Source organism: Crocodylus siamensis, chromosome 10 (genome assembly GCF_052110815.1).
Source record: "Crocodylus siamensis isolate JL-2025a chromosome 10, ASM5211081v1, whole genome shotgun sequence".
Lineage (NCBI taxonomy): Eukaryota > Metazoa > Chordata > Crocodylia > Crocodylidae > Crocodylus > Crocodylus siamensis.
Window position 1 is genome coordinate 4491149 of NC_143404.1, and position 26293 is coordinate 4517441.

Genomic DNA, 26293 nt, shown 5'->3' on the forward strand with positions numbered 1-26293 from the left:
GACCCCAGCATAGGCAAGCCCCAGGGAGCCGATGTCCTTCCTGAACACCCCTCCTTTGCCTGGGTGGGGATTTCGGCCGAGCCGTGCACTGTGCTGGCGGTGACTGCATCAGAAAGGAATTTATCAAACGGTTTCAGGTTGCAGCTCCTCCGTTTCAGCCGCGCTGCTCGGATCTGGACGCGGGCCAGCTCGGCGCTGCCTCCGAAGTCCTGCCACCTTCCCCTTAGGTGCGATCAGCCGTCATTAAGGTGAGCCTGTGAACTCTGCTGCAAGCTGGACACGGCTGGGCAGCACCCAAAGAGAGCCCAGATGGACAGGGCCCATCTCATCGAGGGGCCTTGTTGCGAAGTGACACGAGATGGCAGCATCCTATAGGAAACCCACGCACCTCTTGACCCGTCAGACAGCGGCGGGGAGCGGTGATTCAACCACGCTCACCCCCTGGCTTCCTGGAAAAGCACCCGCGCATCCTCCCACACTTGCAACTGGAGGCACGCCAGCGGCTAGCTCCCGCGCCCAGCAGAAGCCGGGCCAGGCCAGCGCAGAAGCCACGAGCGACGTACAAGAGGATGTGGAAAGGTACAGCCCGCATTTTCTCCGTGTGAGCCATTTCCTCCGAGCGGCTTTGCTGAAGCTCCCGTGACTCCACGCATCGAGGGAGAGGAAGCCTCAGAAACAAAGAATGGCAGTAAAAAGTTTACGGCCGAGCGGATGGCGGTAGCGCGCTGCACGTCTGTCTGGCCAGCAGCTGGGCTCTGCTCCTGGTCCCTGGCCCAGAGCGGCACTGAAGCTGCCGGAGCTGGGATTCCTGTGCACAGGTCCCTGCGACAAGGGGTTTCCAGCCAAACCGGGCAGCTGTTCTGGAAACCCGGCCGAACAAAAGGATGGCCTCACCCTCGCTGGGCTGGCTCCCACGCCCGCCAGGGACAGGCACCAGCCACCACTCAGCCAGTGCACAGCACGCTGCACCCTCCAGCAGCCCAGAAAAGCCCCCATCCCCCCCAGCCTAGCAAAAGAGATGCAGCAGGATGGGCCCGTTTGAGCCGGAGACTCCACGAGTGCTCAGGTGAGGGCAGGGGCCATTCCTCCCTGCCCACACAGGCAGCATTTGGGGACGCAGGTCAGAGCAGAAGTAAGCAAGGTGCAATGAACACTGACCCTCCTCCCTGCTTAGCCTCAGGAGCAGTGACAGCCACGGCAGAGCCAGCTGAAGGCAGCGCTAGTAATTGCAGAGAGCGGCAGCCACGGGAGGCTGGAGATGCAAACAGCCCGGCTGGACCCATGGAGGAAGCTGGTGGAGATCCCAGGTGCTGCAGACAGCACTTGGGGTGAGACAGGCAAGCCTGGCAGCTGCAGGGCACAGCGATTTGTTGTCTGCCTCTCAGCCATGGGCACCGGCTGCTGGACAAGGGGCCTGCCCCACCTGGCAGCCCCAATGAGGCGTTGCAGGTCGGGGGACTCCTCGGAGAGTCTTGCAGGCTAAAGCTGGACCCCCACCAAGGGCTCACGCATGCAACCCATCGATTCTCTGCCTCCCCTTGAACCTCGCTCCCCTCCCAGCCTGCACGGCCAAGCAGGGCCTGGCAGCATCGGCGGGCCGAGAGGGTGACCTCCGGTACACGCACCTTTAGGAGGAGCAGCCTCCAGAAGCTGCTGCCTGGGGCTGGCAGGTCTGCCCCACACCGATCCCCGCTCTTCCGAGCGCACCTGGCGGTAACTCCCGCTCGCTTCATGTGTTTCTCATTTTCTTGCCTTCTGCGCTGCTTGGGATCCTTCCAGGATATTTTAAGTAGCACTTCAGCCCCTTAAGCCGACCAGCAAAGAAAAGGGCCGAGCTGCGCAGCGCGAGCCCTCCCAGCTCGCCGGAGGCAAGGAGACAGAAGGAGCCGACCCGGGAAAGCTGCCCTGAGTTGAGAGTTTCCTCTCCCACCCCCCAGCCTCAGCCAAATGCAGCACAAGCTGGCGGCGGAGAGTCGGAGGATCATCGAAAATGAGGGTTGAAAGTGGACCTCCGGAGGGCACATCCAGTGCAACCCCCCTGCTCCAAGCAGGACCAGCCCCAGCTACAGCATCCCAGCTAAAGCTTTGTCTACCCAGGTCTTAAACACCTCCAAGGATGGGGTCCCACAGTGCAGGCGCGTGCCGAGGCCTCGTTTACCGGCATAAGTGTCTTGAAGCCCCAGTCTTGAGCCGCACGGTTGTGGCACGGAGGAGCACGGCAGCAAGGGCATGGGAACACCTCGCTCACGGGATGCCACTCACTGGCACGTTATCTAGGAGGGAGCCCAAAGCCGTGTGCCAGCAGCCAGGGCTGGGCTGTGCCGGGTGGTCCCCCACACCCTCCCCAGCCACTGGAGCATGCATCTGCGCTTTGCTAAGGGCCAGACCCTCACACCCTTGCTCACTGCACTGCACACATACCACCCTGGGCCTGGCAGTGCCACCGTGACACCCATGGCAGGCTGCCAGCAAAGTGTGTAAAGCCACTAATAATCCCAGGCGGACAGACCCGCGTGGTCACTCTTGTCCCATAAGCCACAGAGCTCTGCCAGCTTGTCTCCAGTCCCACCATCAGCCAGCCCTCTCCAAAGCCACTGCCAAGCCTTCCTGCTGCATCGGCTGCTCCAGGCCTGCCTCGTGCCCTGGATTCTCACCTCCCCGCGGGCACAGCCGGGTGGGCGCCAAGGCTGGCATGCTGCAGCTGGGCCTGGGGACGGGGATCACGCACCCACCGAGCTTTGCATGCGTCCCAGTTGTGCAGCAATCCATGCTGAGAACGTGCAAACAGCAAACCCTGTGCTGCAGCGGCCACGCAGGGCTGTGGTGTTGATGGGAGTGCCCCGAGAGCGCAGCATGCCCTCTGTGCCAAGACAGGACACCCTGGCTAGGGCTCCCATGCCCAGAGGATGCATTTCCAGAGAGGAGATGTGAAACCCTGCTGTGTGGGGCAGCGGCGAATTTCCTCCCCGTCCTAGGGAGGTCAACTCACCGCTGGCACAAGACAATGGATGCAGCTGCAGGGAGCTGAACGGGATGCCACCCCCTGAGCTCTGGGGCCATCGGCTTCCTCTGTAGGTAGGGGCATGGCCCTCTACCTGGGGTCTTTCGAGCAAATACTAACCGTTTCCGGAAGCAGGAGGCTGGCTGCCACGGTGGCAGGTTCGGGTGTGATGCCTGGTGTTGTGTTAGGGTTGGCGGTAGTTTTACGAAGAGGTATCGGATGGTGCTAGCCGCCGGCTAAGAACCTGAACCTAGATGTAACCATGGCAGGGGCGTTTGCTCACACATGAGCGTGCATGGTGGTGACAGTGCACACCCCCGGCACACTCAGGCCGGAGCCGCTCTCTTCCTGTCCCTGGCAAACCCTGCAGGACTTGTCTGCGGCCCGCCGACCGAGAAGCTTGGCCCGCACTGGACTAGCACTCGTGAGCGGGCGGATGGCTGTGAACACCCTGCCACTTCCACGCAGCTCTGCCGCGCCTGCAACTTTCCCACCAGCTCGGATATAAATGGAAACTCGCGGCATCGCTTCCTTCGCAGACTCCCCATCGTATGGAGACTACAGCCTGCTTCCTTTGGCTCCAGTGTCGACACACGTGCAAGCTCACACCCTCCATGCACACATTCGCGCGCACACACCCCTCCAGGCACGGGCACATCCCTCCAGGCATACACACATTCACACAGGCACACCCCCCCCCTTCAGGCACACACGCATCCCTCCATGCACACACACATTCACACACCCCTCCAGGCACACACACATCCCTCCATGCATGCATGTACATTCACACACATCCCTCCATGCGCACACACCCTCCAGGTACAGACACATCCCTCCATGCACATAGACCTATGCTTGTGCACACACAGACACACCCCTCCATGCACGCACACACCCCTCCACTCACACACACACGCACACCTCCTCCAAGCGCGCACACACCCCTCCATGCACACACACATTCACACACCCCTCCAAGCACACACACATCCCTCCATGCACATAGACCTATGCATGTGCACACACAGACACACCCCTCCATGCACGCACACACCCCTCCACTCACACACACACGCACACCTCCTCCAAGCGCGCACACATCCCTCCATGCACACACACATTTGCACACACACACATCTCTCCATGTATACACACATTCACACACCCCTCCAGACACACACACATCCCTCCATGCACGCACATATACACACACACTCATCAATACAGAAAATCCTGCGCTCCCCTCCACACCCCAGAAGCTCACGCCTCCTGCATCAGTACACCTCCCCATACATGTGGCCACACGCATGCACCAGTGCCCAACCTCCTGCACCCTACCCCTTGCCCTCCGACACCCCCCCCAGCACAGCGCACCCCCGCACACACCAGCTCTCCCCTCCTACACCCCGAACCGGCATATGCGCCCTCCGCTCCCCCCCCACAGCCCCTTGGCAGCACACCCTTTATCACAGGCAGAGGAAGACTTCGGGAGCAGCGCATCTAACACCAGGCCCCTCGCGGCCCGCAGGCAGGGGGCACGTCCCCTCTCAAGCACCGCTGCAGATGCCCCAGCCTCAAGCAAGGGGCTCTCTGCAAACATGCCCCCGCCCCGTTGCATGGGCCGGTTCTGTCCCGTTTCCCCCGGCCCAGGCACGGCCCAGGCCCCGAGCCCCGAAGCACCATGGCTGCCCGCTCTGCGGTGTCTATTCATTCCCCAGACAGATTCAGGCCGTCGTGGCCTTGCAGAAACGGCAACAGGCAAGACCCAAAGCGCTGGCTCCGAGGCAGCGTGCAGCCACCCACCTTCTGCGATTAATTCATGGATGTGTCTGACTCCGTTCCTAAGGAAATGATCTCTCTGCCAAGGGAAGGGCTGAATCATATGGCCCCTTCTCTCCCCGCTGCCAGGGAACGGAGAGGAGGAGGCCGTGTTACTTCAGCACATGGAAGGACTCTGGCCCAGAGAGGCAGGTAGACGAGGCGCGGCCAGCTCCGGAGGCTTTAGCAAACGCGCCGCGCGGACAAGCCCCGTCACGCACCGTGGCAGCCCTGCTGCAGCCGCCCCCCTGCACATCTCTCCAGCTGAAACGCTTCTGTTTTGACAGGATGCAAATTCCTTCCCCGTCTCAGAAAGGATTTAGCCGGCTCTTCATTAGCAGCTCCACTTCCCTCGTACTATGCTGTGCATCTGTCTGGCCTGCCCTCGGGGGGCATCCCTGCGTGCGCAGACAGCAGCTGGAGCTGGGGAGGCAGAACGGGTCCAGCCCGGGTGCCCCTTGCTCAGGCCCGGGAGCCTCGAACGGGGCCAGCGAGGGTCTCTGGAGGCGTCGACGGGACGGGCAGCGATCCAGGCTGCGCCAGGGGGGCGAGGGAGAGAGAACAAAGGGAAAGGCCAGCAGGCTCTTCTGCAGACGCCGAGGATGCACGGACACGGGACTGCCAGGCCTTACCTGTCTGTTTAGAGGCAACCTTCGCACTGGCCTTGCTTTGGCAGCCACACGAAGGGGAACAGCGATGTGTCCCCATCCCATCCGAGAAGTCGACGGTGGCTGGAGAGGAGCCTGGGCTCCGCTCTCGGCCAAGCTGCCCTGCCCGTGTTTATCTCTGACAGCGGAGGAAGAAATACGGCGCTGGAATGCCGGAGCCGCGGAGAAACCAGCCGCAGGCTCCAGATGTTTCACACTCACGTCAGCCCGCTCCAGACGCGGCCAAGGTTTCCTGCGGCCAAGGCTGCCGGAGAAGCGCAGCTCTCAGCGGAGCCATTTTGGAGACTCTCCTCCTCGCTACTGTCTTTTAATAGCAACCAAGGGGGCCTTCCGAGCTGCATGGATGCCTCGTTCTTGGCGGGTGAAGCTCTCCTCGGCTTAGCGGACTGCTAGGCTCTGAAATCCTGTGTCTGCTGTGTGCAAACATGCCGGTCGTGAACGCGTGTGCGCCTGTTGTGAGCACGTGCGCCCCGCTCTCTGGCCTCCGCTGCACGGCTAATGGAGCGTCGCTGATTCATGCCCCCTGTGTGGTCTGGGACGAGCCTCCAACACGGGCACTTAGAGACGTGGCCGCTGATCCAGCAGCGTCTCGAGCCTCGAGCATCCAGCGTTGGCCTCTCACCCCCATCACCCACTAGGCCCCGTTGTCCTTAGACTGGCTGCTCTGCTCCGCCAGGCAGGCCAACGTGGCGCCCGACTAGCCACTCCAGGCCCTTTTGGCGCGGTTGGCGGCTCTTGGGCACACGCCTCCCCGCACATGCCCCGGCACACACGCTCCGCCTGCACACGCCGCCGGCCCCGGGAGGGGATCAGGCTGTCGTGCTACGGCACCCTGCTTTCCATCACCTTTCCTTCACCTGCTCCCTCCCCTCCCTGCCTCCGGGCTGCGCGGGAACGTGGCTCTCGAGCCTGCCACGACACCTCCTCCCAAGCGGCGGAGGAGGGACGTGCTCTCTGCCCCCCAGGGACAAGCACCTCTAATCCGGAGCCTGCACCGCTGCCAACCCCTGCAGCCGAGCGTGCTCTTCCTCAAGAGCCGTGCGCCCCCGCGCCCTGCCTCGCCGCAACCTGCCCTCTCCTCCGCGCCTCCTCCCTCCATCCCTGCCCTGCTCCCCAGGCCCGTCAGAGCGCACAAAGTCCAACACGGCACGGGGGGGAGAAGGAAAATGGGAAAGGCTGAGGGGGCCAGCCAAGTGCTGGAAAGCCAGGGTGAAGCTTGCAGAGGAATAGACCGGTACAAAACAGAGGGTTTACCACGCTCTAAATATGCTTTCGCTATAAATATATATATGCTATATGCTTTAGCCCATTGGCACAAGGTTGGCAAATGCTTTGGCGGCTCCAAACATGACCCTGCTTCTTTTGTCCCACATGTGCCTCTTCGCCCGCTGATCTTCCACGCATCCACTTGTGCGACGACCCTGCCACGCTCAACATCCTCACAGAAGGAGCCCACCCTTCTCCCAACAGCATATTCATAAAAAGGGGTTTAAACCCCCCCCATCCTAGCACTATTTGGGGGGTGGGGGGAGAAATCATGGGTGCTGGATCCACGGCAGTGATCACTGTGGGGTGGGGGAGTTATTTCCAGCAGAAGGCTGCAGCGGGCACGTGCAAAAGGGTCACCCAAGAAAAAGCCGTGGCCACGTCATGTCCATTAGCGATCCAGAGAAAGTTAGCAGAGAAGAGAGAGATGTTGCTTGGAGGCTTCAGAAATGCTTTGATCCCTTTTGAGACAACCATGTAGCTTGAGGCGAAATCCAGGCACCGAACACCGGACTGACAGCTCTGTAGCACGGGAGAGCTGGGCTGAAATCGGTTGCAGACAGGGGTGAAACAGGGCGCTTTTCGCACGGCGGGCAACGGGCACATACGCGCTCTGCGCTGCCTTGTCCTGTGATGGGGAGACTTCTCTGGAAAGGGTCTGAAGAGATCCCAACCCCTGTTGCTCTTTATCCTTGGATTCACCCCTCAGTGGAGCTACGGACGGAGCAGCCCCTTCCAGGGCTTGGCAACACCCCTGCTGAGTCAGCTGCGAGGGTCAGTGGAGACCACTGCAGCATGCTCCTCTCCCAGCCAGGGGATAGTTTCTGGAGCTGCCGGGAACGAGACAGCTTCGTGCGTGCAGCCCCGCTGGCCATCTCCGTTTGCTTGGATTTTCATCACGATGAAGAGGAGTTTGCAATGGAAATGCTGCCGGACGCCGGGGTCGAGTGGCTGGGTGCCACTGGGATAGAAGTGCCCGCCGCTAACTAGCTCCCTAGCTTTCCAAGTGCCATCGGCCGGCGTGGCTTCCAGCTGCGTTCCCAGCTTAGCAGCCTTTAACCGAGCTGTCAAAGTCGACCTTTGGGCCAACAAGGACACAGCCCTCTCTCCGCTGTCGGGACCGACGAGGGTGACGAGCGGTGTTTTTGTCGCTCCCCCCATCCCAGCCACCCAGAAAACAAAATTCCTCCCTGCTCAACTTTCCTAGCGGTGGGGGGATCCAGTTGCAAAGGGCTGTGGCAGAGGGAAAGCAGCTGAAATGAAGCCGGCGAAGACACGGGTGACTGACAGGCATGAAACAAAGGCTGCAGTTGGCTGCGGTGTGACCCGCCGGGCTTGGACGGGGGGTTTACGTGGGATCCAGGCTCCCCCTGCATCAACTCCCTGGGGAAACATGTATCATTGCCCAACAAGGACAACTTCCTGACCTCCCTGACGTCCAGGGGAGCTTTGCTGTTGACTTCCAAGGGGCCAGGGTACCAACCCAGGAGCTTAAGCCTTTTCTCAGAGACAACCCCCCCAAAACTGAAGTCAATAGGAAAACTCCTGCTGACAGCATGGAGGCCTGGATTTTACTCAGGGGCACTTCCTTTTTCTTGCTGCTATGGCTGTCAAATCTGGGATAGCTCAAATCCAACCTTGTGCTCAGAGGTCTCCGCAGCTAAGGCTTGCACCTGGAGCTCAAGGGTGCTGTGGGTCCATGGGGTAGGACAGAGCAGACCAGGGCAGCGAGGAGGACAGGGAGTGACCTGGGTGGCTGTGCCTCTTGCAATCTCTGGAGAGCAGGTTGCACTGCATCGGCACTGGGCACCGATGGAAAAGCCCTTGTACTGAGCCTCTCCATGCCGGGAGCTCACCACAGCAGCCCCGCAAGGGTAATGGGCTGGAAGAGAAAACATAAAATCCCAAACCCACGCCGTGGCAGGAGCTTTTCAAACTGTTTGATTTCGCTTTGCCTCCCGCAGCCTGCTACCGACCTGAGACCTCTTACACAAGCCCCGCGGCTCGCTAGGAAGATGTCTGCAAGCACCGTGCTACGTGGAAGGTCTCAGGAGACGGCGTGGCGCAGAGCAAACAAACCCATCACGTGCAACAGTGGGGACAGGGCATGACGCAGGCTCCAGAGCCAGCACTTCAACATGAGGAGCCAGTGGAGACGCGGTCCCCACCGTCACAACAGAGCAGCACCTGGCAGCCCATCGCACAGAGGCTCTGCTCACCTCCATGCAAGGTAACAGTCAGAAACGTGTCCCGGGAGGGAGTGGGGGACACAAAAGGGACCAGAAAGCCCCATGCAATAAATCAGGATGCTGTTCTTCCACACAAAAATGCCTTGGGGATCTCACACCCTGTTTGTCCTCCAGCAGGTGCTATGGGGGTCCCAGGGAATAGATGCCCTGTGCCCCTGCCCTGGCAGATTTATGCCAGCCCGCTGCCAGACAATGCCAAGCACCTGGATTTCTTTCGGGAAACAACACGGCTGTATCAGGTGTGAGGAGCTGCTTTGTGCGGGCTGGCACTATTATGCCAGGAGTGTTACCTAACGAGGCTCGGGGATCCTGTGACACAGCCGCGTGGACTGTCAGCTCCCCAGCAGATGTGCTGGAGGGGGCACGCCGCGTCGCCCACGCCGGCTGCCGGGCAAGTCGGCATGGATGCAGTCCCCGTGCAGCGGGATGGAGCGCGGGCTCGGCAGGGATCTTAATCAGTGACAAAAACACGCAGCCACCCAAACCCGCAAGAAAGCCAAGGGGGTGTGTGCGCGTGTGGAGCTTTTGACAACACGTGTTTCCAGCAGAGACCCCCTCCCCAGCCTCTCCCCCCAGCTCCAGCCGGGTGAAACTTTTTGCTATGTCTATTTGGACATGCACACACGTGTGCGTGCATGCACACACCGGTTCTGTGCGGGGCATGACAGTTCTGCCTCTTTTCAGGCCTCAAGGCTGCCCTCTCCCCAGAAAACAAAGGCCTGCCCTGCCTTCCTCCACGTGCTGCCCAAGGACATGGCTGTGAAGCCCCCTCACGCCTGCTCCCCGATCCTGGCAGTGAGATGTCGGAGCTGCCTCGGGGATGGCTCCATGGGTGCCCGGTGCCACCCTCCATCTCGCTAGCTGGGATGCACTTGCTGGCACCTGCTCCAGGCCTCTCCAAAGTGTCCTCGTTCCAGGATTTGGCGTGGGCTGAGCAGGAATGAGTGGGCAGGACGTGGTCACAGCAGTAACGAAGCCACGTAGATGTGCTCCCAATGCCATGTGGCCCAGGGCTTGCTGGCCCAGAGGATACGCAGACTCTCACAGCCTGGAGGGGCCCAGCACTGCCCTACACCTGCCTCTGTTTTCCTCTTTGCAATGGGCAGATCACTGCTGAACCCAGTGATGGAAATCCCATACCCCTGCCACCTCCCCCAGCCCTGTTCCCGCTAGGTAGGGGGAGAAGGGCGGCAGGGGAAACACTGCTGTTGCTTTTGCACCAGCCCAGGCGCGGGGCAGCACAGAAAGCTGGTGACACCCGGGTGTAGGGCAGACAGGAGGTCAAGCTTCAACATGCGAGGCAACACGGTCCGTAGCAACCTCCTCACTGGGCATATTGAGAGACCAGCGCAGGCCTCGCAGCATGAAGCAGGACCAGGGTCCGGGGCATCTCCATGCCAGGCACCGACATACAAAGCAGTTCTTGGGTGCCAGGGATAGCCCTGCCACTAGATTTCCTCCAGAAGCAATCAGCCTGTCTAGCCGTGGCCAGAGGGTTTCCCCCAGAGATCCAGGGGGAAGGAGGTGGCTGCGGCAGGACGGAGAAAAGGACCAGCGCTTGCACCCCGAACCCACCGCCGCTGCAGCAGAGAAGCTAGTCTCAAGCTGGCCATGGAGACCAAGTCGCCGTCTCTCTAAGGACTCTCGTAGCACGCTGCAAAGAGCCCCGCCACGTGCTTTAGCTGCTCTGGGCACCTCTCTCCAGCCAGTTCCCCTGACGAGGGCTCACACCCCAGGCAACAGCAGGAGCTGGAGGATGGTAGCAAACACTGAGAAAACAGGTGCGGCTGAAGCCCAATAGAGACCGGACGGGAGACGCCTCAAGGATCCAAGGGGGCACGCTCGCTGGGCTCCTCACACACCCAGATCTGCTCACGTATCTCCTGGGTGTAGAGATACTGAGGCCTCGGAGCAACCTCTGGTCCAGAGTGGAGGACAGGGACCGCCTAGAGACCTCCCTGATTGACAGGGCAAATTGGGGACGAAAGAGGGACAGGCTGTATTTATCATCGTCCCTGGGACAAGGTGTAACCGAACCCCTTGGCCGCAGCTTGCACGCTGGCCGACCGCGTGTCTCCAGCGCGGGGTGGTCTGGCTGGGACCAAATTGCCCCTGAGCAGCCCTTTGCTGCAGGGAAGAAAAGTAGGGCAAATGAAATCACTCCTGATGGGCAGAAATGAGCCGGGGGCGGCTGGAAAGGAAAAGGCTAAACCCCGTCAGATCTGCCGGCTTCATTCAGACATCCAACCTCTTTGCCTTTACATGCAGCAAGGTATATGCTGGAGATCCACCCCCACATCTTGCAGAGCTTAGCAGCTCTGGTGGAGTCTATACAATGCCAGCTTTGGAAACACATGCGGAGGGTTTATGGGGGGGGCAGAAAAGCAGCAAGCCCCCGGCTTCCGCCTGCTGGCAAACGAAGTTTGGAGCCGTCCAGGGTCCAGCAAGCAACTGAACCGATCCCCTGGTCTGCTGCCGCCAAGCCCACGCCTTGCAGCGGGGGCACGCGAGACGGGCAGGTGACAGATGGGGCCCCCGTCCGAGCCCCCTCATCGGGCTGAAATGGCAGGGCTCCGCTTCCCAGCTGTGCGCGCCGGCCGAGCAGCAGTTTTGCCTTCCTAATTAATAGCCAGGCTCTGCAGCACATCTGCCACATGCACACACACATGCACACGCGCGCGCGTGCGGGTGTCAGTTTACCACGGGAGCAAACAACCCTGTTTACGTCGCGCCGGGAGGCCAGGAGAGCGCTCCTTCGGGGCCTGCCGACAGGCACGGAAAAGTTCCCTCTGAGGACGGCAGCTGGAGACGCCGGCCTATAAACCTGCCCTTTTGCAGCGGGCGGCTGGAGGGAAGTTATGCAAAACCCAGCATCCCATCCAACACGGCTCCATGGCCAAAGGCATTACATCAGCCTGGCACTGCCCAGCCCGCCTGGCGAGCCTGGCAAGACCCAGGTGCCGAGGGGGGGTCCGCGTGAGAGCCTTCAAAGGGACCTGGGTTTTAGCAATGGGGTTCCCAGCCCTTTGGGGTAACCGGGTACCTTGGAGGCATTTCCAGTTGGACTCCCCCAAAACAGTAGGAAGGCGGCAAAGGATCCCGGTGCTCGTCGCAGGGAGGAAGCCAAGAGGCCGGCATCAAGGCCCAGCAGGGCACAGGCTGTACCCGGTGGGAAGGTGCCTGCTCGCCTGGGAACTGCCCAACTTCACCCCAGCTCACGCCGAGCATCCAGACACGCTGGCGAGGCAGAAGGACCCAGCCCCAGCCCCAGAACCAGAGCTCTCAGCCAGCCGAACAACTTTTTCCTCTTCCCCCTTTCTCCACCCCTTACCTTGCTTCAGGTTTGGGTTGCCTTAATCCACCCCGAAAGAGCTTGGCGTGGCTGTGCCCGACCTGCCTCCAGCCTCCGCAGCTCGCCCGGCGTGCCCACTGGGCAAGGGGGGACCGGGTATCCCGCTTCGCAGCAACTGCCCGTGTCTGTCAAAGCCAGTCCTCCTCTCCCTGCTGCCAGCAAGCGAGTGAGGGCTGCGCGCTCGGCTCCGCTCTGCCTGTCTGGATGCTGTTAGCTGAGCAGCTAGCAAAGCAGCCGGCAGCTGGCCAGCCTGCGCACCAGGTCCTAGTGCTGCCCTGTTCCTGCTTTCTGCCTTGCTCTGCCTGTCAGCATCATCCAAGCCCTTGGCATGTCCCTCAGTGACTCCCACCGGAACGAGATTCCCTTTTAGGGACTGGACTAAATTATTCCCACGGGCTCATAAGGGAGCGGTGCAAGCACCTACTCCGGATACCTGTAAGAAATGCCCGGTTGTCTATCTTGCTGGGGTGATCTGACCCCCTCTGACTTCCTGGTCCTCGGGCGGGGGGCTGGACCCAATGATCCTGCAAGGTCCCTTCCAGCCCTGATGCCCATGAAGTCTAGGTACGTGGGGCACTGACTGCAACTGGAGCTGGGGGCCGCTCCTCAGAGAGCCACTGCGTGGGCACCCCCTCGCTTCCATTCATGTGATTAATGGCGAGTCATTGATTAATTCATGAATGGATTCATTTAATGCCCTGCTAATCCCCCAGGCCTGGCCTGGGAGGACTACCCCCTCGCCACCCCCCACTTAGCCTTGCTTCTCCTGTACAATCCGGTCATGAGGTCATAATCCTGCGCGGTGACATCACAGTCCGTCAGCCCGGCAGTGATGGTGCCAGCATGCACGCAGCTTCCCGGGGGAGGCTGGGATGAGACGAGGAGGTGGGAATCCTGCTCTAGATGCAGATGCAAGTAAACGGGTCTCGGTATTTTCCCGAGGTAACCTGTCGCTCTGAATTTCAGCAGGATTGGAGCAGCTGGGTCCTTCGGGGTCTTGAGTCGCCCCAGCTCCAGGTGAGACTACTGGAAAGTTTAGGAACCCTTTGGGGAGCAAAAGTCCTCTTTAAGGGCCCAATCCTGCCCCCCTGTAAACTCACTACCAACCCCCCGACTGACTTCAGCCGGCTAAGGAACTACCCCCTCCGGGGAGACGCGGGGTCTGCTCAGCTGCATTGCGACGGGCTGCGATGTGACGGTCGTGAGAACGGGAACAGTGACGCGCACCCTGGACCTCGTCCCATAGGCGCGGTGGGAGTCAGTGCTGCCGGCAGGGCGGCAAGCGGACTGCAAGCACCGCGCCCTCGGGCCCCCGGAGAAGCCCCCCACGTTGCACCTCTGCACCTGCCAGGGGTGGGGCTAGGTGGGGGACAGCGTGGCATGACCGGGTGTCTTCTGGGGACCGAGACCAGGGCAGGCATTTCACAAAGGCGGGTTTGGACTCGTGGGTGTCACCGGGAACCTGTTTCTCCAGGGGGAGAAGGAGCAGGAGCAGGTAAAGCACCTGCTGCCAGCTCATGGGACACTTTAAAAAGCACTTGGCTATAAGGACAACCCTGCCATCAGCCCTCACACTTTCTGTCCTCTTTTTCCCCACTGTTTTTGATGCCGGTGGGCTCAGCCCTGCAGATTTCAGGGGCTCTCAGATGTTCATTCCCACCTGAAGCCAGAGGGTCTGATCCTGTTCCCGGGACCAGATGTGACCTCATCCCCGGTGGCTATGGAAATAGTGATGGCATCGCAGGCGGCAGATTCCAGTGATCTCACTCGGAGGAGAAGGAAGCAGGACAGACAAGCTCTTTCCACCCCACCTTCCAGGCTGGCAGCAGTGCTGCCGGCTCATGGCATGTGCTGGGAAAGTGCTGAGGCTGGATACAGTCGGCTGTATCACAGCCGAGCCGCCGTCCTGAATGGAGAACAATGCCGGCCGGGGAGATTACGCGGGTCTGGCCGCCCGGGTGTGCAGCGCTGTCAAATCCAGGTTCTCCGCTGCCAGACGAGTGGCGAACAAAGCCCCCGTACAAAAAGCACGGCCAAGGTTTTCCAGGGCAGCTAGTGCCTGGAGCTGCCTTCACCTTGGCGGTGCTCCGTCTGAAAGCCTTCAAAGGGACCTGGTTTTTAGAAGCAGGGCTCTCACCTCTTTTTGGTAATCTCAGGCACCTTGAAAGCATTTCCAGTTGGCCTTCCCAAATGCAATGCCCCCAAAAGAGCTAGGAAATGTAAGATGAGGGATGCTTCCTAGCCAGGGAGCAAAAGACCCAGCTGGTTCTGCGATACTGGGAATTCCCAAAGAGAACTGAGCTGGAAGGGAATAAAGAGTGATGGAAAAGGCATTAAAAACGGGTCCAATGTCTGTAGGAGGGCCTTTCTAAAGTGGCTACAGTGCATCTACGAGCCTGATGACAGCAAGAGCGGGGCTTTGCTAACACAACCAATAACAGTTGCTGTATTTTTGGTTTGGGGTGGGGGGGCTGAAATGCAGTCGGAGCTGGAAAGGAAAAACCCTCCTGGCTACATGCGCATGGTCCTCCGACAAATATGCAGGGTAGGAAACAAGGGGGCTGAAATCAAGCACCTATAAGGCATTTATTTATACGCATGTTCTGGGAGTTGTAGGGGGGACGCTTGAATTAGTGCAGCTCCAAGAGCCGCACTCATTAAAAGCGCCCAGAGCATCACAGGTATCAGCGTCCCTGCACTGAAAAATGGCAGCAGGGCACTTTGAACTAAAATGATTTGAATGAGCTTCAGTTTGGAGCGCCCCACTGCCATTTTTCAGTGCAGGGATACTGATGCACGTGACGCCGGAGGCTGCTGGAGTGCGGCAATTACCACGCTCCAGCAGAGTCGATTAATCCAGTCTGCTGGAGCATGGTAAGTATTAATCAGAGCAGGCTCCCTGCATGTGTATAGGCGACTCTCAGTTCTAACTAGGGTTTTGAAGTACCAGGGCAGGAGATGACCCCGCAGCAGCTATTTGGGCACCCTTTTAAAAATGGCTCGGGTTGGACCGGCACGGGACAGCTCGCTGGGGGCCTGGGCGAGGCAGCAGGCAGGGTCCACATCAGGAAAAAAAGCCACCCGACCTGTGCAAGTCCCCACAGTCAGTTGGCCACGGGGGGTGAGCTGCTGGGGAAGATGGCCCTGCCTGTCCTGTGGCTCCGGAGACCGGTCCCCAGGCAGGGGAACCTGGCATCTTGCACCGCCGTCACATGCACACATGGGGACAGAAAGTGGCTCCACCACCTTCCTCATTTTCTAGGCCTGCTGACCCTCCAGAAGGGAGGCCCTCCTGCTCCATGCGAGGCCTGGGACCATCCGTCCGAGAAGCACGCAGCAGCTGTTCCCGTCAATCACCCCCGCCCAGCGCTTGGAAAGAGCTGGGATTTCCATCTGCTCGGGCTGCTCCGCAGTGACCTCACTGCAAGGCCCTGCTCCCAGCGGGATGCCACTGGGCTTCCCAGGGGAGAGGATGATGGAGGGGTTTTTCCTCCCCCCCTAGCCTGAGTGGGTTGGACTGATAGCTCTAGGAAAAGCTGCGGAGAAGCTCCCGCCACTCGCCAGGATCGGTGTTAGGTACCCAAGGCTAACACGCAGCAGGAGGGATCGCCTCCCAACACAGCCCGGGTGGGGGGAGGAAGGACAGAGGCTTTGCTTACTTGCTTTCCTTGGCTGGCCCATGGGAGAAATGAGGACGCGTTGAACCTTCACCACCTTCCACTCTTGGCTTGGCTCAGAGCGGGGCAGGTCCGCCACAGACCCCGCGGCTTCCCCCAGGCTCGAGCACCTGCCAGAGGACGCCAGCCTGGGCACCGGCAGGTCTCCATTCGTTCTCCCGGGCTCCTTTTCCTCCTGGTCCTGCAGGCGAGAAGGCCCGATGCTTCCCGATGGCTGGGGATTCGGCTTCTCTTTCTCCGGCTGCAGCATCTGACAACCACAGCCCCCTCCTGCATCCACTTTGGGAGTCTCGAAGCCATAGGAGCGCTGGCTGGGCTTCGTGGGCCCGATGCAGCTGGGCCGGGGCTGCAGAGAAGGCTGCAGTAACCTTGCCTTCAGCATCTTGTGCGCTCGCTTGTGTCTCGCGGGGTTAATGTCGCACGGGTTTTTTTCTAGGGTCTTAAAAAACAGCGCGACTGTCCATGCTGTCCCATATGGGACAACTCTAACCGGCCGCCCCAATGTAGGAGGTGAAAGTCCAGGGGCTGGATGCTCCTCAGCCCGGCTGGTGCGCTCTCAGCCAGATGTGAGCGCTGAGCGAGCGGGCGCACGTCCGCCGTTCGAGGAGGAACCGCAGATGTTTAGGTGCGAGAGGCTCCGTCTTGTTTAGCCGGCAGAGGCAAACGGAGGATGCTGCGGGGAGGGATGCCTCAGGGGCTCTGCCTTTTCCAGGAAGTGTTTCGGAGCAGAGGAGGCTGCGTCAAAACACCTGGGTGAAGAAAACAGAAAGCACGACACACGTGAGAGTCTATATGCCAATAGGACAGCTCTGATGTCCCTAACGGGAGTCATGACATGCGCCTGCTAAGGAAAATGCTCTAGAAATGAAGATCAGCCTGACTGGAGTGACTCCCCTCCCGTTACAAGACCATGAGAAGGGAGCTGGGAGAGCCGAGCGCTGCCAAACCCCAGGAGGAATCGCCCCGTGCTGTCCCATCCGCTGTCCCATCCCTCGGCTCTTCTAGGGAGTGATCTGGGCCAAGCGAACTATGGATGTGGGAAGTCGCGGTGATGTGTTGCACGACTGAGTGCACCAGCAGTGGAGGAGCGAAACTTGTGACTGCTTAACTTCTGCATGCCTGACCTCCCCTTGGCCATGCTAGGAACGGGTTAATCCCCCTCCTGTGCCGGGGCTTGCATGAGCGCTGTTATTCACCGTCCTCATCCCTCGCGGTTGTTTGAGGAGATGACAAAGCCCTGAATGGGACTGTCTATGGATGACTCAAGGCCAGCGGTGATTTCCACACATCCTGTGATGGCAGCAAGGGGGCTGCTCCTCCCATCTCCCTGTGCACCCTGAGCTGGGAGTAGCTCCCTGGAGGGGAGTTAAACAGAGCCGCAAAGGCTTGGGGGCTAGGGTGGCAGGACTGGAGGGCAACCCGTGGACAATGGCCTGCTCCTGGATGGCGCCAGGCCCTTGTGCATGCTGGACCACGTGACATGTATGCAGGCAGGGCCCCACGTATGATATGCTGCCATTATAAATTGACTTAAGCCCTAGGTGCATTGTACTGGACCCAGCCTAGCACGGGACATGGGAGGCTGTGCTCAGCCGGCACCAGGGCAGGCTGAGATGAGCTGCAATCTCTCTCTAGCTGAGGGCTTTTCCTGCCAGATCCTCACTGCAGGATCTGGGTCCCTTCCAAGTATAATCAAGGCAATTGGTGAGTCGTCGTTGCACTTCATGGACTCTCTGGCACTAAACTCTGCTCAGGGCAGGATTTGGCCAGGTTTATGGAGGGGCATTTGGGTTGAAGGAAAGGGAGCCTTCATCTCGCTGAGGGGGAAAGGCATTTTGGAAGATGCCGTACAGTCACCAGCGCAATCCCTCCTCCCTTGATGGGTGATTATTTGTGGGAGGGACTGAGGTCCCCTCTGACCGTCACCAATGCAGAACTTCCCGTGACTCCCTTTGTTAGGGCTCAGTAAGAGGGGCCTGCTTAAACACAAATTGGCTCTCAAGGTTTCAGGATAAATGGAGACCGGGTTGGAGTCACTTCCCTCTCCTTTTGCTGACCGTGAATGCTGATGGATAATGTAGATGCATAATAGGATAGGAGGGGAGAGCAGCTTATCAGATCCGGGGAACAGGATACAGGTTATTGTGCATGTAATTGCCCAGAACAAATAGGGGGAAATCCCTTTGGAGCCAGTCCCCTTGGATCTATTTAACAAAGTCCTGCTCTTACATCACAGCCCTCCGGTACCCAAAGGCTATACGGCCGGTCTGAAGACTCGGTCTAATTCTGATTGCCGCGGTACCACGACTCCCACCAGAGCCCTGGGTCCATCCTGCGATGCACTCAGCCAACCCATGACAGAAAGAGCTTGCAACGTAAGCCGGGGAAAGAGAGGAGTTTTCAGTGCGATGCCCGGAGCAAAGAAAAATTGGGGGGAAACTCAGTTTGGGTCAGACCAACACAAAATATCTCATGGTTTGGGGGCAAAGTAAAACCCAAACAGAAGAACCCAAGAAAAACAAAACCTGCAGGAAAATCAAAGCGCTTCATTCACAGAGTGTCATAATGAAAGGCTTTGGGGGTTCCCCAATGAAACATTTCAGTTAGAAAATGCTAAAACTCAATCTCTGGGCAGTTCGAGACCTTCCTCCCCCTCCCCCAGTTGATTTCAGCCGAAGCTGTCTGGCCCCAGTTGGCAGATATTTTTGGTGCTCCCAAAATTTCTTGCTTGGCACGTCAAAGAAGCTCTATATGTCACTTCTGAGCCCATAGATACAGGAGCGTCTTAACTGGATGCGTGGCTCCAGACCCTGCTGAAGCTGAATCTGTGCTACCGTTTGCATTAGCTGCCCAATGCACTGTTAGCCCAGCGGCTCGCCTGGTGGTATTTTGCCGTTGACAGAAAATCCACTTTTGGGACTATTCTGTGAGAGCAAATCTTTTCCAACCCACCCAACCTGCATTTGCTCTGCATCCCTAGAAGGAAGGTTTCCGTGATGGGATAGTCACCGTGGCATCGCTCCAGCATGAGACGCATGAATAATATATGCCCTCTCCTTCCACGTCTTTGTTTTTGACAAGCTTCCGTGAGAGCCCGTATCAGTTTGAAAAATCTTCCTTCAAAGCGCTACCCACTTCTGGGCAGTGACCTCAGCTTTTCTCATGCGCTCGAATTGCAAAGTTGCCCTCGGACCAAGATCACAGAAATCCCCAGGCCTGCCGCCTTTCATTGCTAAAGCTCATTTTGCAAGGCTCGACGAGGGAGACGGACACTTTGGATGTGCAAAACTGCCTGAAGTCAAACCCAGAACGGTTTCACCCGCAAAAATTCATAACAGACCAGTGTGCAATTAGGCACCGTGGCAGAAAGCTCCCACTATGGCTTAGGGCCAGAGTCTAAGATAAGTCACAAGTTTATCAGGAGGTAAAGATGAGATAAGATGACCTCCGCATGTGAGCAATGGCAGTAAAACCCCCCTTGGTGATGGCCAGCGCAAGAGAAGGGGCACTTGGCCAGGGGGAGCTTGCGTCTTCCCAGCTCCAGCTGCACAGATTTTAGCTGTAGCTGCTATAAATGAATAATCTGAGTGGCTACGTGTTATGCCCAACTACAGCAGAGCATGCTAAGATGTCCTACATAGAGAGATGGCCCTTCATCGCCTGCAAGGAGCCTGGGCAACCTGTCACGCAGCCTCCAGACCAATCAACCCCAGCAGGTCCAGCTTCAGGGGAGAGGGTATAAGCAGAGGAAGGCTCCTGCTCTGACAAGTCAAGCAGAGGCAATGTCACTTGGCTCCATCAAGGACAAGCTGCTGATCTGATCTGCCCCTACAATTAGAAACTCATGGCACTGACCTGCATCATCTGACTGGCACATCTCAGCAGTGGCTGCAGAGACCAACTGGCCGCCGCGCCCCTTGGGATGGGCACCACACAGCAGCTGAGGCCAGCCATGTGTGGCTGGGGAGTGGACGCAAACTCCTCTGCCCAAAGCCCCATCTGGGGTGGAGCCAGGAGGGGATTTCAGCCAAGCCCTGGAGCCGATTGCATTTGCTGCTCTGTGTCAGGTATCCAGGTCGTAGCCGTATTGGTCTAGAGGAAAAGGCAATCATCAGGACTCGTAGTAGAGAGGATATCCTTTATTAGACCAACAAGATTTTTGCAAAAAAAATTCTTTGTTTGCAGTTAAAGAAATTATTTTGCACAAATCTTATAAAACATATCCTCTCTACTGTGAGTCCGGATTGCCTTTGGCTGCTCTATGGCACCCATGAGGAGCCTGAGATAAGGAGCCATTGTCTGGTTTGGGCCTGAACCGATAACAGGCCTCTGATTTTTAAGCGCCAAGTCATCCATTCAATGGTTCAAGACTCATTTTGGGGCTGGGTTCCAGGGGAAAGCAGTTTTCCCACCTGGCTGGTAACTGTTTATGCAGCAAATGCCCTGTCAGTGCAGGCTGGGACTCCCATCCCGAGCCCGTCTCCTTGCGTCTGCCCTCCCCTGTCACCCCCATCCAAGCAGGGCTTGTCCCTGCAAACCTGGCGGAGGAGTCAGCCCTTGCAAGGAGGGTCTGGATGAGTCAGACCAGGCTCATTAGATCACCAGCGTCCCAGGGCAGGGATTCCCCTTTTAAAATGGGCTGGGCCCTTCACCGCTTCCCAGGGATCTGGGTGAGACCCTGCTGCCATCTCAGAGATCCCTAATGCTGCTCCAGGACACCTCTGTCCAAATGCAGGGTCCCCAGGTGCCAGGAGAGCACCCTGGGCTCTGCGGCTGTGCCCCCACCCCGGGGCAGGATAGAAACAGGCACATAACTACTTGAATAAGCCCTAAAGACGTGGGCTGCCAAACAAATTCACCCCCCAGTGGCCTGGCCCAGATATCTATCCTCTCCTGCCCCATCTCTCTGTGGCCGCCACCCTGGTCAGCCCATCAGGGCTGGGGTTAGTGTGTCCCCCCAGCCCCGCCAGCCTGACCCCAGCACTAGCTCCCAAGGGCAGGAAGGGCCGTACTGTTTGCTGCAGCCCTGGATTCGGATTCGATTCGCATTTCCAAGCCTGGGGGGCCTAAATCCACGGCCTGGATTTCCAAGGGCACTGAGTTTCTGCAGCTTCCGCTGACTTCAACGGAGCAGGATCTGGCCTCGGGGGCAGCTCGTGGCCCTGTCCTTTGCCGTTTGGCATTGGGAATAAGGACCGAATCCTGCGAGGGGCTCTGCGCCCCGCGCTCCTCGTCAGCACGTTCGCCATCAGGAATGGCCCTCGGCTTTCCTAAGCAAACGGCACGTTTTGAAAGTGTGCCAAAGTGTGTGTGCGGGGGGGGAAATAGCCACTAGCTGCTGAAAGCAGGCAGAGATGCGACCCCCTGCTCTCTTCCTACTCACTTGCATGGGATCCAGAGCAAAAACTCCTCCTCCCGCTCCCCCGCACCAAAAGGAAGACTAAAGTTAACTTTCCACCTCCTACACAAATATTTTTGGCAGGCGTCGCCAGCTTGCGCGCTGCCAATCCCGGGGAGAGGGGCCTGGTGAGAGCTGCCTTCATGACATCCCCATCTGCCGGAGGCGGGGCGCAGCCCGCCGGCACAAAGCTGCCCACCCAAACGCGTCCCCCGCCGGCGCTGACGACTCCTTGGGGTGGATGGGAGGCAGGCTCGCGGGGGCTCAAACCCCCTGATCCCCCCGAGGAGCCAAGCAGATCTCAGGGGACCTGAGGAACCCACCCAGATCACCGGGGCTGGGTCTCCATGATGCCCCCTACATCCCGCCTCTCGCCCCCACGGTGCCATGCTGCCCTGCCTTCCTCTGCTGAGCACTGACCCCTCAGCCCCGGGCGCCCAGCACAAGTAGATGATCCCCTGCAGCAGAGACTGGCTTTGACATGGGGACCCAAAAGCCCGGGGCTGATCAGTTCTCCGATTTTAGCCCCAAACTGCCCAGGACTTGCACTGCTTGCAAGTGAAACAGCCGCGAAGCCCAGGCCTGGCTTACCACCTCTCCTTCCCTGCCACAGCCCGCAAGGCCTTCACCACCCCCGCGATGGGATCAGCGTCTTGTTTTATAAATGGGTTGCCCCTGCCAAGTTGAAACCCAGCTGCAGGTGCCCGAGAGACAGCTCCAAAAGAACAAACTCAGAGCAAGAAAAGAGGCCACGTACCCATTTCTCCTCCCAGCCTCAACTTCCCAGCCCCTTGCCCCCTCCTCAAGGCTCCTCCCAGTTCCCAGGCACAAACAAGTCATGGTTAAAGCCAAATCTCCCAGAAACCAAGCAGGCTGGGGCTGCTGGCTCCAGCTCCGGCTGTGACCTTGGCCAAGTCGTTTGACTCGCTTCGGCCGCAGACCTGGTCAGGCAGCTGGAAAATGAGCAGGACTCTGCTGGGCGGTCAGCGGCAGCGCCGGAGCCGGACAGCTGAGCAGGCTGAAGGCAAGGCCGTAACCTCGCCGGGCGCATGAAGCCGGCGCGGCGCGGGGCTGGCATTCCTGGCCGAGCACAGCCTGGGCCTCGTGCTGCAGCTGATACCCGAGATGCCATTCCTGGGAGCTGTGGCCGGCGCGTTTGGAGCGGGGCCGGAGCCGGCCGTGCTCCCACGTCAGACGCCCGCCCAGCTCTGTGCACCCGGGGACGCTGGAAATCTGTGCCGTGCAAATGCAGCCCGCCGGCTAGCTTGCTCGCCCACCCTGCCCCTGTCCTTGGTGCTCTCCTCGTGCCCCCAGTGCCGCGTCTCTCACCGCGGGAGCAGGTCCCTGCCCGGGAAAGGGAACAAAAACGTAGGTGCAACAAAACTGGGGCCAGGCTACGAGGGCCACGGACAGATCCTTCCCTTGTGAGGCACCTGGGGAGGCGTCTCGGACAAGCCCCTCTCAGCACGGGATGCTGATGCCTCTCCATCACCCCATCCTATGTGGGAGAGAAGGAAACTGCAGAAAAAGCCCCCTGAGCCCCCCAAAATTGGCTCGTACAGGTCTCCTGGGAAGCGTCAGCCGCCACGGGATACAAGTGGAGGTCTCTGAGGCATCCCCTTGTAGCAGGAGATGGCGGGGGTCCCTAGAAAGCCCCTCTCGGCGTGAGACAGCATACCACGGGGCCACATTTATAAGCCCGGGGCACGGCAGCCTGCAGACTCTGCTCGGCTTCCTTCAGCACTGCCCTGCCGTGCTCCAGCCCGGGCGTTAGGGCAGAGTTGGCTGGGGGAAGAGGCCTGCGGCTCAGATGTCAGCGTTTCTGATGTGCTTTGGAAAACAGCAAGGCTTTCCCATTCCCAGCACTGATTTACTACCTCGAAGGAAGCCAGCATGGAAAAAACAACATTCCACAGCTCCCGTCCTCAGCGCCGCGCTCGCAGCCTCCCCGGGGCGGAGAGGGGGGTTATCGGCTCTCGCCTGGGACCTCGGAAGACCATCTCCCTGCCCCGCAGAGGGAGGCAGCAGGCCAGCAAGAAGGGGGGCGAGCAAAGCAAGGATGGAGCCTGGACCTTGGGCACCCCTGGCCTGCATTCAGCTGCAGGTCTGTGCGGCCGTGCGAGCTCCAGGAGCCCTGCAGAAAGGGGACGAGGAGGGAGGAGGGCCATGTCCCCCTCTGCCTTCCACTTGTTGCTTCACTCCGGGATGTCCGTGCTGGCGGGCTGCATCCCAGCCCCGTAGCCTGGCCTATGGCCGGACCCCCTCCCCGCACACAGCTGCAGCTGACCCTGCAGTGAAGGTAACTAGGAGTAAAAGAGGAGGATTCAGCTGGTGGGGAGCCGGGCATAGGCTCACAGAGCTCACTCAAGTGTCAGGGCAGCAAAAGACCGGTGCCCTGGACTTGGGTACGGGCTGTGCCAGCTGGAAGCGGGGCACGGTACGGACTCAGCCCATGCTGACATCCACGCTGCTGCCTCTTCGCCACCAGGCAGGGGCAGATTCAGATTAAAAGCCTGGGCCCCCAACATCCGGGGCCCACCCCGGCTCGTGCCGTGCCTTGCGACCACTGGATCTGTCCGCGGCTGGCGCAGTGGCTGGAGCGGGACGCACTGCCCCCCAGGTCCAGGGCGGGAGCCACGGCCACCAGCTGCAGCCGCTGCCCACCAGGCATGTGCAGCTGGCCCCATCATGGTGCCCAGGAGCCACGGACCCCTGCATTGGGCATGCCCAGCCTGGCCACCGGTTTCATCCGCGCCGAGATAGGGGCTTGGCCCATGCATTAATCCACCTATGCCGCCAGGCCTACCCGGGCTGCAGTCACGGCTTACAAGCAATGGGATGTGCCTACTGTCACACAGCAAGGTAGTGGCACCCAGGTCCAGGGCCAACTGTGGGTGAATTGTGCAGGCTTACAATCCAAAAAGCAGCTAAGACTCAACCCAAAGTACCCGGTTCTTCCTCACTCCAGACCTAGATCCAGAGTCATACGCTGGGATCCAAAGCAGGACATGGATCCCAACACCCCGGGAAGCTGGGATTCGGCCCTGCGCATGACCTGGGGGACGCAGCCTCAACAGACGGGGAAAATCCTGGACCTGGGGAATCCAGCGGGAGTTTTATAAAGCTACAGCTGGGCAAAATTCCCAGCCAAGGCAACGCCCCCGCTCACCTGCCCTGAGCCTGGCGACTAACACGTGCAAACCCCCATATTTTAGTCACCTGTAAAAAACAATAATAATACTAATGACTGAGCCCAGGTGTGGAGAAGTATGCGAGGCTCCGTTAGCAAACACCGTGTACAGCGGCCCCGCGCTCGCTCGCGCACCCAGCCTTTGCCACAAAGATTTCGCAGCAGATGCTGGAAGGAGGCCTGACATTACCAAGACTCAGAGACATTTGCAAACTCTTGCGCTGAACATTTGCTGGTGCCTGATCACAAGCAATTAGAACTGAACCGCACTTGTCAAATTAACGAGCAAGGCACATTTTGTGATGAGTTAATCCTGCCTCTCCTTTTTTTTTTTTAAATTGTTTGTTCCCAAAATTTGCTATCTGGCAGCACTGAGCGGTTTCCCGTGGGTTTCCCAGTCAGCAGTGCGAGCTGGCAAGGCTCCGCTCTGTCATTAGAGGTACGGCAATAATCCCACTGCAACTGGAAAGCAAGCTCGTCTTGTGGCCGCGGTATAACCACGGGGCTCTGTTGCACAGTTGTGACACCATGGACATAAACAGGACCTTTAAATGAAGCAAGAAACCAAGACAACTCCGTGAGCCTCCTTCAAATAGCATGATTGCAGTATGCAAATTACATGCATTCACCAAAACGATGATCGGCAGGCACCGCGGAGGTCTCAAACCTGCCACCCAGTCACGCTCCAGACGGGCTCAAAAGCCAGCTGGAATAGAGGCGTCGAAAGCATCGCCCGGGTTCACTGTGATTATTTCTGATCCGCGTTACAACAGGGTCAAACGGCCCCGGCTGAGACTGGAGGCCCACTGTGCCAGGTGCTGTACATACCATCCGTACAGGAAGAGCCCTGCCTGCCCCAAAGAGCTCACGAGCCAGGTAGACCAGACAAAGACCGGGGGGGTAAAAAACAACCCCTGTTCTCTGTATCGTCTCGGCAGGGAGAACAAGAGTCCCCCAGGGCCATGCATCAGAAGCCTGTAGCAAAGCCAAGGGGCTCCCCGGGGGTCAGCGGAGTCCCAGGGCAGTGCGCCAAGCACCACACCGACCCCCTGCCCCCATCATGGGAGCCTGGCCTGCTAAGAAGACGCCGTTGCCACCCGTCTGTGCTAGCAGCCCCCTGGCAGGACCTCCCCAGTCCTACCTTCAGCTTCTCTCCTCTGCAGAAGGCTGCAATACCCCCCCCCCCCCCCCCCCCCCACCGTTTGTACCAATCTGAGCATGGGGCAAAATTCCTTCCTGACCCCAAATCTGGCATGGGTCTGACCCTGCCAGACCAGGGCAGGAACCTCTGGCTTTGTGCCCCATCAGCAGCACCGGCACAGCCCAGTCCCCCGCGCCTCTGGGGGAGGCTTCAACCCCCCTGGACCGCGCAGCAGAAAGAGGGGAGCAAGCAGCAAAGCCCAGACATCCCCACAGTGATATCAGCATTGCTACCACCAGCTCGGCCCTGAGCACTGGGTGCGATGGGCGGTCCACACCTTCCCCCAGCGTCTATCCCACCGAAGCGGGTTTTCCCCTCCCAGCCGTCTCCCTGCCCCTGCTCTCTCTCCACCCCGTGTGCTGTCCAGAAGAGCTTTTAACCAAAGCACTGGGCTTTGCTCATCTATGCCAGGTACTTTGATCCTTCGCAGCTGCCTGGAAGCGTGCGGGGCCGCGTTCCAGGGGAAGCCG

At 59.3% G+C, this 26293-nt stretch overlaps 1 protein-coding gene across 13 annotated transcripts in view; it reads right to left on the reverse strand.

Moving 5' to 3' along the window:
- Positions 1–26293, reverse strand: part of SYNPO (synaptopodin) — a 44531-nt gene that overhangs the window by 11420 nt on the left and 6818 nt on the right. For 10 of the 13 annotated variants that reach the window (XM_090020569.1, XM_090020572.1, XM_090020568.1 and 7 more), the window contains one exon: positions 16017–16783. In XM_090020569.1, the coding sequence (XP_089876695.1) occupies positions 16017–16416 (400 nt within the window). In that variant the 5' untranslated portion in view covers positions 16417–16783. Of the gene's footprint in view, positions 1–4807; positions 5430–5454; positions 6786–16016; positions 16784–19889; positions 20005–26293 lie in introns of those variants that run through there. The other 3 variants (XM_090020573.1, XM_090020576.1, XM_090020575.1) reach the window with 3 other exon arrangements.